Here is a 15,276-nt window from a genome sequence, read left to right on the forward strand (position 1 = left end):
TTATAGTTAATTTACTCAAGCTTAATTACATTTGTTTCAAATGCAGCCAAAAATAACAACAAAATACAAACATTTACATTAAAAAAGGCTCTTTACTTGAGATGATTCTTTGCCTTAGCTATATGTGAGCCAGATGTGGTCCCATGAGTAATCACCATTAAAAGCTTGTTTTTGAGCTTAGAAAAGCCATTTTTCAGTAAGCAATAACTTTTCCCAGTTCCAGTATTTGAACTATCCAACTGAATGCAAGATTTAAATCCTACGTACAAAACGCAAACTCTAAACAGTGCAAATCATTGCAATGTATTTACATTTAACACAGACTCCCAACTTTCTGGAAGTTGTAGTTACTGGCTACATAACAGCTTGCAAATCTTTCTGGTCTAAATGAAAATTTTTTAAGTAAAACTAAATACACAAAATGAAGGAATTCCTGTTTATCACCTACTTCCCCCTCAGTGGAAATGTCTCTGTAAGACTCACCTACATAAATTTGATGTGGAACAATAATCACTATAAAATTCCTTTGTTTAAGGAAATATCATTCAGGCCCATGAAGTGCCTGCACTCCACCCGATGCAAGTGCAAACAGTAATCTTGTGACGGCTGACTTCCTCATACATGTATCCGGATTTAAAGTTAGACTGAGGAAAATGGCACTCCAGGTCATATATATCACATGTTGACAAATACTGGCAACAAATAATAGTATGAAAACAACTGGAGCCTCAGTGCTAGTCCACCAGCTACGGTGCCCATTCAGGCACAAAGGCTATCCAAAGGAATTGAGTTTAAAACAGACAGGAATTTTGCAGTGCAAAGCATGTATTTCCACAGAGACACAGCTGTGGCAGATGTCAACACAAAGGTTCAGGGTTGTTTTAATGACAGTTGTACATGCATGCAAAACTCCACAAAAGGAACGTGCTGGCTTTACCATACATGTTCACTTTAACAAAAAATAAAAAACAACAACAACAACAAAAAACATTGAACACCAGTGACAAACACAGTCATCTGAGTGAAAACAACTTTCAATAAAAGTTTAAAAGATCACAGCCTTTTACAGGCATTTCTCAATGATAACATCTTTACTTTGGAAGGCAGCAAACCTAAACCACCTATTGGACAAAATTAGATGAAATTGTGTGTTAGGGTCAACAAAGCCACTGAAAAACAGTGGTTTTATTAAACTTCAAGAAAATACGTTAATGAAGTTGATCTTCATGAATATTAATTATAATTCAACTGACATGAGCTGAACTAAACCAAACAGAGCTTAACAGGGAATCAACTGAGGCTCCTCAAAGGTGAAAGAAGAGCCTTAAAGTGGATTTTATACCAATTATCTTAATTTAAAAGCCCTTGGAAGGCAAAAATTGTAATTGAAATCAAATTAACTGCACACCCCTATTACCTAACAAGCAAGAAAATATGAATCATGCAATGACAACAATTTTATCAGTCTTCATCAGAGTGGCTGCTCATGGCAAACCTTGCACGTATGAATAGCCAATCAGCGCACAGACATCTCAAATCATAGGCGATATCCTATGCCAAGACACGATCAGACAGTAGGACAGCTTCTACTTTCACCACAAGCACATCCACACGATCTCAAACGACAGACATCTGGCTAGACTGTAGATGGCTACACCCCTCCAAAGAAGTGGGGCAACGTTATTTATTAATACAACTCCACTCATCTTCTCTGTACTGTAGAGACTATATAAAAACATCGACATCAATGTAGTTGTGCAAGTTTCTACTTTACTTATAGTACGATTATTTAAGGTCAATATATCGAAATTAATGTAAACCAAGAGGAGAGTATTAAAAGACCATAATAGCATGTCTGAGGATACGATTTCAACGCCTCTACAGCATTACTGCTGCTCTGCTCTGTACGTGTTATTAAACACAGCAAGGCTACTCTAGGGCTATTATTACAACAGCTTGTTACTTAATCCTGAAACCCCAGCGGGGAAGAAAACCAACTAACTAGCTAGTTTTGTAAGGGGGTTATTGTCAAACACGATCACTATTTAGCAGGAAGGTGTAACAGAATCCCCGCAAGCGCAGTTAGCCGGTTTCATCGAAACTCTGCGATGACATGGCCCAAGTCATGGGAACACTATGTCGCAGCTATTAATACGGCCTTTTAACGCCCTAAACGCGGTGTCGCCGGAAAGCCTTTCGCGGCATCAACACGCCAAACGCTGGATAAGCGAATGACGGGGAAATGCCACCCCCGGTGGGTACCCAGCACACTAGGTCCCTTGCTTTCCCCGGTCTTTGACACTCAGCCGCCTGCCACACAGAACCAGACGCTCACTTTCGTGTTAGCTAGCAAGCCGGAGCACAGAAAGGCACAGAAACAAGTATGTAGCCAGAGGAACCGTAAATAACGTCCGTGTCGCCAGCTTGTCTCTAACGTTAGCCTGCATTCCATCTTTGTGCGGCGGATGATCACCGACTGCAGCGCGTAACTTCAAACCGAGAACGCCCAGGTCCGTTATCGGACACGCAGTCAATCCAGGTTATTACAAAAGCTTAAGGCTTGTTACATCAATCTCGCACGTAAGAGTGTCAAGACGATGATCAAATCTGAAGCATCGTGCACAGATATAAACAAGGGGCAGTGTTAACAGAAACAAACGACAGCGTCAACCCACCTCTCCTCCTTCGCTAGCCGAGGCGGATGCGCTTTATCAGCACACATGAAATTGGGCTTGTGTACATACGAGCGTTCAGTTGCACAAATATGTCAAGTCCTTCTGGAGCCTTCACTGAAAACACTTGTCTTAGCGATTATGGGGTTGCAATATTTTGCTTAACACGACTTAGAAAAATAAGCACGTCAAATAAAGGTGCGTCCGATAATAGACACACCAGTACTAATCAAGCTAGCTACACAGCTAAGCGAGCTAGCGTTAGCAAACCAGCTAGCTCTCTGCGACACGACTGTAAGCGCTGCTAGAAAGCACCAGCTAACGTAAGCGGCCCGGTGCTGCTCCACCACAGACTCAAAACAGCCGGGACTACCGCGGCCAAGACAAAACAAGCTCCCGTGAAACACAAGAAAATTATTACAGTACGCGTTCAGTTAATCAAAGCATCGCTTACCAGCTCTAGGCATCCACCCTCTTGACAGCGAATTCCCTGTCTGTGTGACCACTATCAAAACCAAGTCAATAAACTCACACTTCCGCTGGGACTTTCACAATAAAACCGTCAATCAGCAATATTTTATCAGTATATTTTGTCTTCCTACAACACCGCCTTAAATACCATTTAAAAATAATATAAGATTGCGTTACCATATTGTTTAATTTAGTTTCTAAACCTTACACTTCAATTTTGATTCTTGTAATATAACTCTAACTAATATAAATAATAACGATAACTATAAATAACATAAATATAACCAATATAGTCAAAGGCACGAAGTAAGAATAAACATGGAAAGCATCAAACATCATGATTGAAAAAGTAGGGAAACCTAGTTATTCAAATGAAAGGGAACCCAAATAGTGAGCTGAGAAAAAATCGCATTATATCTTTTGCTTGAAGTGTAGAACGGGTTTGTGACTACATGGAATGAAGATTAAGACGAAATAAAATCCAGCACAATTTAATGCTGCTTCTGGATAAGGTTTTCTCGCCCCCTAATGTTTGTTAGAGAATGTTACATCTTGTACTTCATGCTTAAATAAGAACACTTGGGGGCGCTAAGGTCTCAAACTTGTCTTTAACAATGCAACCTCTCCAGGTAGCAGACACCTGCACAGCTTTAAAGGATACAGCCTGCACTTGATCTGGATCTGCAGTGTCTCAACAAGGGTTACAACTTTCAGATTTAGATAATTAAAGAGGAGCCACAATTTGCACTGTTAGGTCAACTGATTTAATCGCTATGTGTTACATAAAATATGCACGTACTGAAATCATGCATATTAAAACACATTATGTTACACACATTTACCAAGAACTAGCTGAGCATAAATGGTCGCTTGTCTTTTTTTCCTAGCTGTAGAACAGTAATGCTAAATAAGGCATAACTAGTAACAAGCCAATATGCTTGTTTTTGGACTTCAGTGCAGCGTACTACAATGCAGGTTTGGATGAGAAACCTGCGAGAAAAGCTTAGTCTATAGTTTGGATGTTTCCCTTTTCCCCACATATAGTTGGAGAAGAATATTACTAAATGTAAATTAGTAGTTCATTACAAAATGAAAAGTTGTTGCGTTCATATAATTCTTCTTTGCCTTTCCCCACATATAGTTGGAGAAGAATATTACTAAATGCAATATTACTAAATGCAAATTAGTAGTTCATTACAAAATGAAAAGTTGTTGCGTTCATATAATTCTTCTTTGCCTTGGGCATAAATGCAACCCTTATACTCAGTTTTAAATGAGTATGAACTGAGTTTTAACTTAACTGAGTCTTAACATTTATGGCCACCTTCCATTTTTTGTGACTGGCTTCCCCTCACAAACAGAAGTTGGAAGGGGCTGCTGTGCTCATTGCTGTGCTCTTTGTCTCTGAGATGGGCATATTAGAGATGTCCACTCTCACTGAAATTCCACAGATACAGAACAAGTGAAAAGAAATTGGAGACTTACAGTGATTATGTCATCCACTGATCTTATTTTAAACTGTGGCCATTTTTGGCTATTTGACTACTGTATGACCATTTAAGAGAAAAATAAGAAAAGGTACAACACATTGTCTGACCTGTGTGATGATCCGTGTGGCACAGTGAACTACATGCACTCAAACCCTGCAAGACAGTGGGCAAGTGTGACACGCTCAGGTCATGGATATTATATGTCTCTTGTAGGAGGGGCAAGTTTAGATCTAGACTGTGCCCTTCAAAAAGCTCTCTCTCTGACCTGCTCAGTCGCACTCAGCCAAGATAGTTGAGCACAGTGGAGCACAGCAAGCCCCCCTCTCTGGACAGCATGGGACTTACTCAGGACCCCAACTTTCAAAAGTTGCAGGAGTGGTACACAGCCCACGCCCTGGGCCTCAACATGAGGCACATGTTTGAGGCTGACAAGGAGAGATTCAACAAGCTCAGGTATAAAACAAGAACAGAATACATTTAGATATGTTTGATGTATTTAGTAAGTTAATGTTAATTCTGTTTTATCATCTGTTGACATGTTCACATAACAGACCTCTGTGTGGCTTCATTACACACATGTCAAACCTCAACACAACGACAAAATGATAGTTTTTGTCTGGATACTGATACTCAGAAAATATCCTCATCTTGTCTCCGATAGCCTCACACTGAAAACTGAGGATGGAGACATTCTTCTGGATTACTCCAAGAACCTCATCACAGAGGACGTTATGAAAATGTTGGTTGACCTGGTAATTCAATTTACATTTAAATGATCTGTGGCCTTTAAACTGTTTGTATTAATTACCGAATCATTAGCCAATCAATCCTTTCATCAAGCAGAAAGTGGGGGTCAGTTCATCAGATACAAGTTTCATCTTCACTTAAGTTGTGTTTCTTTGAAGGACTGCTCATAAGTTTAAAACTTCCCAAATTGTTACTGACATAGCATTCATATTTATTGTTTCATTAGGCCAAGTCAAGAGGCATTGAGGCTGCCAGAGAGAAGATGTTTACTGGAGAGAAGATAAACTTCACTGAGGTGCTCGTTGTTAAACAGTCATAACTTCGCTTAACACTCTTTCTTTTATTTCTCTTAAAAATGAACACTAAGTACAGTAAATGCAAGCTGAAAAACCCATTCACTTCTCATTCACGAGCAGTGTAAGCAGCCAGCAGAAAAATACCCAGTGCTTCAGTGCTGATAGTAAGAGTCTGTGTATATTAACATTTATCTCCTGGTGCTGTGGAAATGAAGGGCCGTGCTGTGCTCCATGTGGCTCTGAGGAACCGTTCCAACACTCCCATCATGGTGGATGGGAAGGATGTAATGCCAGACGTTAATAAGGTTCTGGAGAAAATGAAGGGTTTCTGTCATGTGAGTGAACCCAAAAATAAAGGCACAAAATCGCAACAAAAGCTCTTCCACAGAACTGTTTAAACAATTCACTATGTCAGTTTTGTAGCCCTGCTCATGAATTCTTTGATGCAGCTATCAGCAGTTTATAGACCCACAAAAATAATGTTTGCGATTGATGTGTTGCAGAAAGTTCGCAGTGGCGAGTGGAAGGGCTACACAGGGAAGGCCATCACTGATGTTGTTAATGTTGGAATTGGAGGATCTGATCTTGTGAGTGGATTTGCTTGAAAGATCTGTTTATCTTACATATATTAATAATAATACAAATAGGCCTGACTTTTTTTTTGCTTACCATGACCTGTAGGGCCCCCTGATGGTAACTGAGGCCCTGAAGCCGTACTCAAAAGATGGACCTCGTGTGTGGTTTGTGTCCAATATTGATGGCACCCACATCGCCAAAACCCTGGCACAGCTCAACCCTGAGACAACCCTCTTCATCATTGCATCCAAGGTAGCATGTTCATGAAGAAATGAGGAATATTTATTTATTTATTGCTAAATCTTCAAGCACAGACAGAAAGTTGCTTATAAATTGCTGCATGAATATATGTGTATTCCTATATATACAGACATTCACCACACAAGAGACAATTACAAATGCTGAGTCGGCCAAAGCTTGGTTCCTCGAACATGCCAAAGATGTGAGTTTGCAGCAATCCTGCACAGCACAGTTTCATTACTACACTAAAAGGATGTCTTTCTTAATTATAAATTTGATATGTTTCAACAGAAAGCTGCTGTCGCCAAACACTTTGTGGCTCTTTCCACCAATGGTGTAAGTTGTACCAAATTCTTTTCAGGGTTAATAAGCCTCTCGCTGCATCTACACATTCTAATACTAACTTTTCTGTTTTTCTCTGTCTCCCCTTCAGCCCAAAGTGAAAGACTTTGGCATCGACACAGAGAACATGTTCGAGTTCTGGGACGTGAGTGCCCTTTGAGCTTTAAAACACACACTGTATGCAGGTTTTTCACGTCCACACGGTGCCATGGAGCGAGAGTAGAAGCTATAAATAAAGCAGACTTTTGACCTGTGAAGTAGGTGAGACAGACTCTCTGAACAGCAGCTGCCGGGTAATCAGAAGCCTCTCTCTTCAGTCTCAGTTATTATTGGTAGTGACCTTCTCTCTTGCAGAGGTTACTGTAAAGGCTGAGTTGCATCAAAGGTCAGAGAGTTGCATTTAGTTACATTGTTGGTGGTAACAGCTATAATGTGGCCTTTATGTCAGGAGAAAATGGCTGCATGCACAAAATCTACAGCAAAGGTGGGCAATCAATTTTCCCAAAGGGGCACATGGGAGACTGGGACTGTTATAGAGGGCTGCCACAATAAGCTTATAAAGAGCTAAAATTAAAATCAAATGAAACTGAGTTAAGCTTATTGATGTGGCCCTCGACATCAGTCCCAGTTTCTCATGTGGCCCCTTGGAAAAATGTATTGTCCGCCTCTAGTCTACAGTATTTTCAGTCCAAAGGAGAGAAGAAGGGAGAAAAAATGCCTAAAAGAACTTTTGGAAAAGATTTAAGACTGAAGCAAATCATACATTTCTTGCTACTATTTAACAAAGCTATAAAGATCAAGTGTGGTGTTTATTTTAATTGCATATGTGTATAACCTTGGCTTCCTTTTATTAAAATGGGACAAAAAAATTATATAATTTTTGTGTGTTTTCTTGTAGTGGGTTGGTGGTCGTTTCTCCCTGTGGTCTGCAATTGGAATGGCTATTGCCCTGCATATTGGTATGTACAGTAAACACACCCACACATTTCAGGGAGCTCGCCTACCAAGGTTACTTGGGTCCATCCTGAGGAGAAATATTTGCATTTTTATGTCAGTATCTAAAATCATTGCTAAAACATATATGAAAACTTATATGTGTGGACCAGCGATCATATTCATCCCAAGTACAGTGCTAAAAGTCTACACAATCACTTAACTTTTCTTGTGCATCTGATCTCCAGGCTTTGACAACTTTGAGAAGCTTCTGTCAGGAGCACACTGGATGGTGGGTACACCATAATGAGATGTTCAAAGTGTCACTTCTTCACCTGCCTGATATTGAAAATTATTGTTATGATTTTTTCCCTAAAGAATGATACAGAAAACATAAAGGTAAATTAGGTTTACCCTTTCATATATAGGACAAGCACTTCCGTACTGCTCCCCTGGATAAGAACGCTCCCATCCTGTTGGCTCTGTTGGGCATTTGGTACATCAACTTTTTCCACGCTGAGACCCAGGCTATGCTGCCCTATGACCAGTATATGCACCGTTTCACTGCCTACTTCCAACAGGTCTGTCCCCACAATGCAGAAGTGATCCAAAACATTATTTTAAATCAACTTATAGAGTTGATAGATTATTTTAATAATATAAGTGAGTCATTGTATATTGAGAGTGTTTGTTGTCTAGGGTGACATGGAGTCAAATGGAAAGTACATTACTAATCATGGGACACGTGTGAACTACCACACTGGGCCAATAGTCTGGGGAGAGCCTGGAACAAATGGACAGCATGCCTTCTACCAGCTCATCCACCAAGGTAACTCCACCTGGGAGCAGCAACAGACATTTGATTCAGCCGGTCTTTTTCTGGTCCTGGGTTGTCAAATACGTAGTCTGTGTACAAAAACCAGTACATTAAAGTATTTCTGGAGGTTGGTGAGTTGTTGAATCATAAAAACCTATTGTAGTTTAGTTACATGTAATTAACAGACTCAGTGAATGTGGAAATCTGAGCCATATCACTGAAATTGCTGTCAGTTGTCTTAAGACACCTCAGGCTGGTGATTATTTCTGTTTGTATCACTCAGCATATAAGAAAATAATAATAATTTACCAAGAAATATACATTTCTATTGTCTAGCAAAATTTGTGAGGGAAAGTGATAAGGTGTGTTTTCCTTTAAAAATATTATGGTTTCAGTGCAGGTGAAACTCTTCAGAGTAAACTTATATACAGTTAAAGAACTGTAATTATGTTAATGGTCCAGGATCAAATTGAGCTGCATGTAGCCCACAGACTAAAGGACTTTAATCCAGTTTGCTACCTGGTTAAGTTTGTCACTAATGCGACTCAACATGTTCATTTCAGGAACTCGAATGGTGCCTTGTGACTTCCTGATTCCAGCTCAATCACAGCATCCAATCAGAGACAACCTGCACCACAAGGTATCACTGATGTTAGAGAGGTATCTGTCTAAAGCAGCATTTATGCAGATATTGCGAAGTCTGTCTCTTGTTTAGGATATTAAATGAGTTTGACCACATCCTAGACTACTCTACTAGACTGTATAGACAAAAGTATTCAGCCATACCACTTAATCTTAGAATTACAGTGCTTTTAGTTTCCCTGTAAGCACCTAGCCATGCAGTCTACTTATATAAATATTTGTGAAAGAATTCACTGACTTGAAATGTGGTACTGTAATAGGATTCCACTGTTGCTACAGGATAGTTTGTGAAATTTCTTTCCTCCTAGATATTTCACAGTCAACCGTAAGCACTACTTTTCTGAAAAAATCTCAAGCATGCCAATACACCACCTTTTCAGCAACACATACAAGCTAATAGGATGCATAATGTTAGTAGATTTAATAAAGCTAGATAAAGAGACCAATATTAGAGCTGTTTTTAATTGTTTTAAACGGTGGTTGGCGGAGGCTGCTTGTTGGATTTGTGAGATGAAAGTCCAAAGCATAAACTTCAAATAATGGTTTTATGATAAGGTTTGTCCGAGAGGTAGAGCTTGGGGTGGAATTAGAAATTATTAAAATCAGTGTAACAAATAGCTACAAAAAGTCACAATAAACTATTCCCAAGAGAGCTGCATGTTCTGATATAACTTTTGTGGGCATTTTCTCAAAGCTCCAAGACAAGTCATTTGGCAACATATATGATATTGCACTGGCACCTTGAGGTGATTGTCAGACCTCCGACATTACCATCAGAACAAGAGCTGCGCACTGGAGCTGAGGTGCAAGCCACTGACCTTCAATTTATTTTCTGCTTCCTTCTAATTTGTCATAGTGGTCAAACCAGTTTATGCCAACATCTATTTAAAGACGCAGCAACAAATTGAACTTTTGATCTTTGCGGGGGATTTGTTGGTTCTTTTATGCTGTGCATTTTTGTAAAATGCTTTGATTCCACTCATGTCCTTAGAAAAAAGGGTCAGCGCAAATTAATGAAAAGTTGCTCTGAGTGATCACGTTTATTCTATAGAATATTTATGGGAGAAATCAGTTTCAGGATCATTATGCCCCAATTCGAAGGGCACGAGGGGTCATTGAATCATTTTATAAGCAGAAAATATGGGTATAGTTAACAGATCTCACGCCAGCTAAACAAGTACAGGAGATTTTGGATTGATGTGTCCCAGAAATGAGGGAGTATCTTTTAGAAGAATGGTGCTGAATTCTTTCAGTTCCAGATACTGAGACATTTTAAATATATTATTTTAATTTGTTACTTATCTGTTTGTTAATCATGTAGGAAATACACTATCTAAAACTGCCTGTTTCATTTGACTGTAGATCCTGTTGGCCAACTTCCTGGCTCAGACAGAGGCTCTGATGAAAGGTAAGACTACCGAAGAGGCCAAGAGGGAGCTGGAGGCAAGCGGCCTGAGTGGGGAGGCTCTGGAGAAAATCCTACCACACAAAGTACGTAGAATAAAGAGAAACTACCTTATCAAAGATAATGAACCTGCTGCGCTGCTGATAGCATGTAACAGCAACAAACTAAAACCTAAACTTAAGAGGAGAGCTCCCTGTCATGTTGCTTTTACAAACCCGATTGCAAATTGTTTTTGACAGCAGGTTAGAGAGACTCACCCAGTAAAAACTCTGTAAACAGATGTTGAAGACAACTGTGTCACTTTGAAAAGTGAAAAGACATCTAAAAAAAAAAAAAATACATCTCTCTTTATGTCTAACGTTGGCTGAAAAATGAAAATACACCTTTTCTTCTCGTTACATCTGCAAACTCTAAAACATCAAAGAAGTTCAAAGCACTCTCTTTTTTAAATAACCCTGGAGGCTTACTGAAGGCTTTTTTGCTGAAATGCACTGGAGTTTGTTTTTTTAAAAGGTTAAATATGACCATGGTCTGACAATGGAGGCATTTATTGATTTTATTTGAAGAATAAATTGCCTTGGACTTCTTTGATGATTTAGCTTATATGTATCTCATCCAAAGAGGACCGCAAACAAACACAGTCTGAATCAAGGATGCAGACTTTTTCAGAAACCATTTAAGTGCATCTTCAAACTCCTCAGACAACCAGGAGAATCAAACTCTGAACCTTCTTGCTATAATGTACTAGCAACACCCTAGCTTGTGAAAAAAAAATCAGTTTTGACTGTCCACAAGCCAGTAAGCTTATTTTGCAACAGAAAACCAGAGTTAACTGCATTAAAGAACAGAATTTCATTCATGTTTTAATATTTTATTTATTTTTTTAAATGTCATCCTCTATCATCTGCCCGTCCAATCACACTGGTTTCAAATTAAATTTCGATCTAGCTTTGTACTAAAACCCCAAAGACATATGTATTTGCAATTTAAAAAATGAGGGGATTGTCACAGATTATTAGGCAGAGGACTCAATCACAGGACTTTGAAGTTTTAGAGAGAAGGTGAGGGTTTATTTACAATGTAGCACCAAGTGAGGATATATACATATATACTGTGAGACAGATAACACGGGGCTCCAGGGAGTAGAGGGGGGTCTGAAGGGGAGGGAAGGTCCAAGGCAGGTGCATGCACCCTCCTCTTCAACTCAATCCACAACTCACTCAGATAGTCCACTCCATAATGCTCATGCTCACTCACACACATCCACAGGAATCCAGCCGGCAGGGAATCTAGAAGGCCTGTACACAGAGGAAAACAACGTTAGGAGGGAGCTCTAGGACAGCACAAGGAATACTCAAAAGGCTAGGCTACACTGATGCTAGGTAGTGTGACGATCCAGCAAGGAAGCAGTCTATCTTGCCATCTTAAGTAGTCTGCCAGCATCAGTGTAAATGAGCCACAGGTGTGTGTTCAGGGCGGGTTCAGAGGCGAGGAATCAAGATCCAGTTCCGCCTTGGAAAGGCGAAGACAATAAAACACACACCACGACCTCTCCAGATCTTGAGAGATATTCACTTGTGTCATTTCAGTTCAGTTCACCAAAATAAAGAAAATAAATAAATAAAAGCTTCCAGTAACGAGATATGTTTCAAATAGGAATAGGAATTGCCTAATAGAAATAAGCAAATCTGAGATGGTGACATGGTGGGTGGACATTTAAACTTGAAACTTAAACTGAAATGACAATGACCCACTTTTGAACCCATCTTAAACATTTAATTTTAGCCCTGATAGCTAAGTACCATGTTTACATCTGTGTCTAAACTAGACTTCTGATTTTTGTTCAAATTAAAGTCAAGTCATTGTAACAGCTAAAAAAGTTAACCCCCCCAAAAACTTTCCATGAATATCTTGTGTTAGGGGGACAGTGCCCTCCAGTGACATGTATGGACATGGCAATGTATACTTTGTTAAAAAAAACATTTTTGCAAAATAGTGAATTGTATTCTAAAATGTTTCTATTTGATTACCGCAGGTATTCCAGGGAAACAGACCAACCAACTCAATCATCTTCAAGAAACTGACTCCATATACACTTGGAGTACTTATAGGTAAACCACTTTTGTCACTGTACTGGTTTTATCATTGGTAACATTACCAATAACAATTTCTTTTGAAGCTTTAATGTCCTTTTAAACATCGTTTTAATCAATTTAATTCTACATATACCATTATCTAATTTAACCCGGTTAGTTTTATCTGAAAATGAGACATTACGAAATAATTTCCACTGTTTTTAAATGCGCTGGACTGCACAATAATAAATGATATCTGAGACAGTGGTGGTAATGATCACACAGTGGGAATTTCCTGAAACAGCCAAAGAGCGGCAATTTCCAGCTGAGCTTCAGTCAGGACGTTGCACACTGTTGCATAGTAACAGTCAGTGTGTTTGCACCTGTGATGGGAAACTAACTGAGCAGGTTTTATTCTGAACAGCTCTATTGTGCTGCTTCAGAAATTCAATCTTTGTTTTCATTTCATTTGTTGAATTTGTGATTATTCTTCCCATTTTTGCAGCAATGTATGAGCACAAGATCTTTGTCCAGGGATTAATGTGGGAGATCAACAGCTTTGACCAGTGGGGGTGAGTCTGTTTCTTTCAGCATACACAACAAGTTTCCTAATAAAAGTCTCTCTTTTGTGCTAATTCACAGCTCCACATGTTTATTCCTGGACTCTGCTGAAATTTTGCATGATTCACAGTCAGAATTAACCTTATTTAACATTTACTATGCCTTGGTGTAGGCCCCTCCGTTCATCCCCTTTCCGAAACAAGCCTCTCCCCCACTTTAGGCCAACTTTCTTCTCATTGTCTGACCCAAAGGTTTGAACACCAGGGGATGCTGTGCTCAAATAAGCAAGCTTTAAGAGAAGTCTGACGCCTAATGTTATACTGTGCAGCTTTCAGATTGAGGCATTGTGGATACATTTTTGCAGATTTTCCAAAATGTATTAACACATGACTGAACCCATCATATCTCTTGTATTCATGTCTTCTCCCCTCACATACGCATTATTAGAGTGGAACTGGGCAAACAGCTCGCCAAGAAGATTGAGCCTGAGCTCAAGGACACTGCTGAGATTCACTCCCACGACTCCTCCACCAACGGACTAATCAACTTCCTCAAGAAGAATTTTGCCTGAGCTGAGTGACCTCAATAACTTCCCCTTGACTCCACAGCATTATCTATCTTATCAGCTCAGGAGCTGCGTGGACAGGAGTCCCGCAGTGGCAGCTGGTCACTCCCACGCAGTTGAGCTGAAGCACTCTGTATGTTTGTTCTCGCATTATGAATATCGTGACTGTCTAGTATGCTGTCGTTTCCACGTTTGTTCGTTTACCACTGTGAGAGGAAAAAGCTTTTTGTATTAGACTGTCGTGACAGGCAGAGCGAAGCATGCCCCCACTCTGTCTCTACTGTTACACGAAATTTTGTTCCTGAAATAAAAATCTTCACACAGAATATGTAGATATGTTCAGTTTTCTCATACATATGTACATGTATGTAATGATGATGTGAGCGTGCGACTAACAAAAAGCAGTACACCACTAGATGGCATCAGAGTGCCAGATTTATTTGCTGGGAGCAAATGAGCCACCCAGTAATCAACCAGTTATTCAGTGGAACAAAGGGTCAAAGGTCAGTCCATCTGTACTGTTCCTCCCCACAAATCCCCAGACTCCACAGCATCCATTTAGCTTAGAGAGAAAAACAAACAACTGGACTAAACAGCATCTGGACTGGAAGTCAGTCAGCACTATGTTTAACTAGAATTTAATTTTATGATCGTTTTGGACACATGTAACAAAATCTCCTTGTATTCTCCTGATAAACAGAAGGATCACATATAATACTTGTATGAGAGGCAGCTTGCTTCTGAATAAATCATGATCGTGTTAAGTACTGTTTGATGCACAAAACAGCCTGAGCCTTAAATATATTTCACGGTGTTTCCTTCACTTTAAACCCACTGCCGGGTACAATTACAGAGTGTGTGTAAGGACAAACAGAAAGTTAAAAAAGAAACCGAGACCCCCAGACACTGCTGGGTTTTCAGTCCTGTTGCCAGGCAACAATACAGTACTTCAAATCTAACTTGTGCTTTTTATCTCTAGCTCTGAAACAAGATACAGAAGAAAGTGAGTTTGTCTGAGGAGAACATTCTGCCTTATTGTGAATTATCAGTGAAATCAGTCCAAAAAGAACACATTTTCGACTCATAGCTAGAAAAAAAAAAGAAGATAATTTTGGAGTATTCTTTGTAAATGGTGTTACCTTTCTCACTGAAACTCATCCCTCGATGACTCTCAGCTGAGTCCTAGATGAAGGGGCAAAGCCCTGGCTACATCATGGTGGTGAGGCTGAGCAAACCTGCAACTCTGCTTACTGAAACAAGAAAGTCCAGTGAACTAATAAAATACAAAAAGCAAACAGTAAAAATCTCCAAAATAGAAGAAAACGTTATAGCACCTGAACAGGAGTGAAAATATTTCATCCCTCTGCAACCCTTACTTACCTCGCAGTGACAGTGCGAGTTTCATTTAAAATCTTGGGGAAAATACCACTTCTTGCCTTTACAC

General features: G+C 39.6%; 2 protein-coding genes across 2 annotated transcripts in view; one reads left to right on the plus strand and one right to left on the minus strand.

Moving 5' to 3' along the window:
• Positions 1 to 3,207, minus strand: part of garre1 (granule associated Rac and RHOG effector 1) — a 40,682-nt gene extending 37,475 nt beyond the window's left edge. Inside the window, exon 1 of the mRNA XM_013909460.1 lies at positions 3,127 to 3,207. The gene's annotated coding sequence lies outside the window, so the exon portion shown is untranslated. The remainder of the gene's footprint in view (positions 1 to 3,126) is intronic.
• Positions 3,208 to 4,891: 1,684 nt separating this feature from the next.
• Positions 4,892 to 14,164, plus strand: gpib (glucose-6-phosphate isomerase b). The gene is made up of 18 exons (XM_005727612.1): positions 4,892 to 5,086; positions 5,295 to 5,385; positions 5,607 to 5,675; positions 5,892 to 6,011; positions 6,180 to 6,263; positions 6,358 to 6,504; positions 6,623 to 6,694; positions 6,784 to 6,828; positions 6,926 to 6,979; positions 7,733 to 7,793; positions 8,016 to 8,059; positions 8,196 to 8,348; positions 8,467 to 8,596; positions 9,148 to 9,224; positions 10,589 to 10,717; positions 12,667 to 12,742; positions 13,212 to 13,278; positions 13,715 to 14,164. Exons 1-18 carry the CDS (start codon positions 4,968 to 4,970, stop codon positions 13,836 to 13,838), a joined length of 1,662 nt encoding a protein of 553 aa, XP_005727669.1. The 5' UTR covers positions 4,892 to 4,967; the 3' UTR covers positions 13,839 to 14,164.
• The last annotated feature ends 1,112 nt before the right edge of the window (positions 14,165 to 15,276 follow it).

This window comes from Pundamilia nyererei, unplaced genomic scaffold (assembly GCF_000239375.1).
Source record: "Pundamilia nyererei isolate P.nyererei 1_Seehausen unplaced genomic scaffold, PunNye1.0 scaffold00025, whole genome shotgun sequence".
Taxonomy (NCBI): domain Eukaryota; kingdom Metazoa; phylum Chordata; class Actinopteri; order Cichliformes; family Cichlidae; genus Pundamilia; species Pundamilia nyererei.

Excerpts from the sequence above, each read along its gene's own strand:
- gpib (XM_005727612.1), top strand. The coding sequence starts at position 4,968 with ATGGGACTTACTCAGGACCCCAACTTTCAAAAGTTGCAGGAGTGGTAC. Across the intron at positions 6,829-6,925 it reads TGGCTCTTTCCACCAATGGT|CCCAAAGTGAAAGACTTTGG; the intron begins GTAAGTTGTACC and ends TCTCCCCTTCAG. Across the intron at positions 6,980-7,732 it reads ACATGTTCGAGTTCTGGGAC|TGGGTTGGTGGTCGTTTCTC; the intron begins GTGAGTGCCCTT and ends GTTTTCTTGTAG.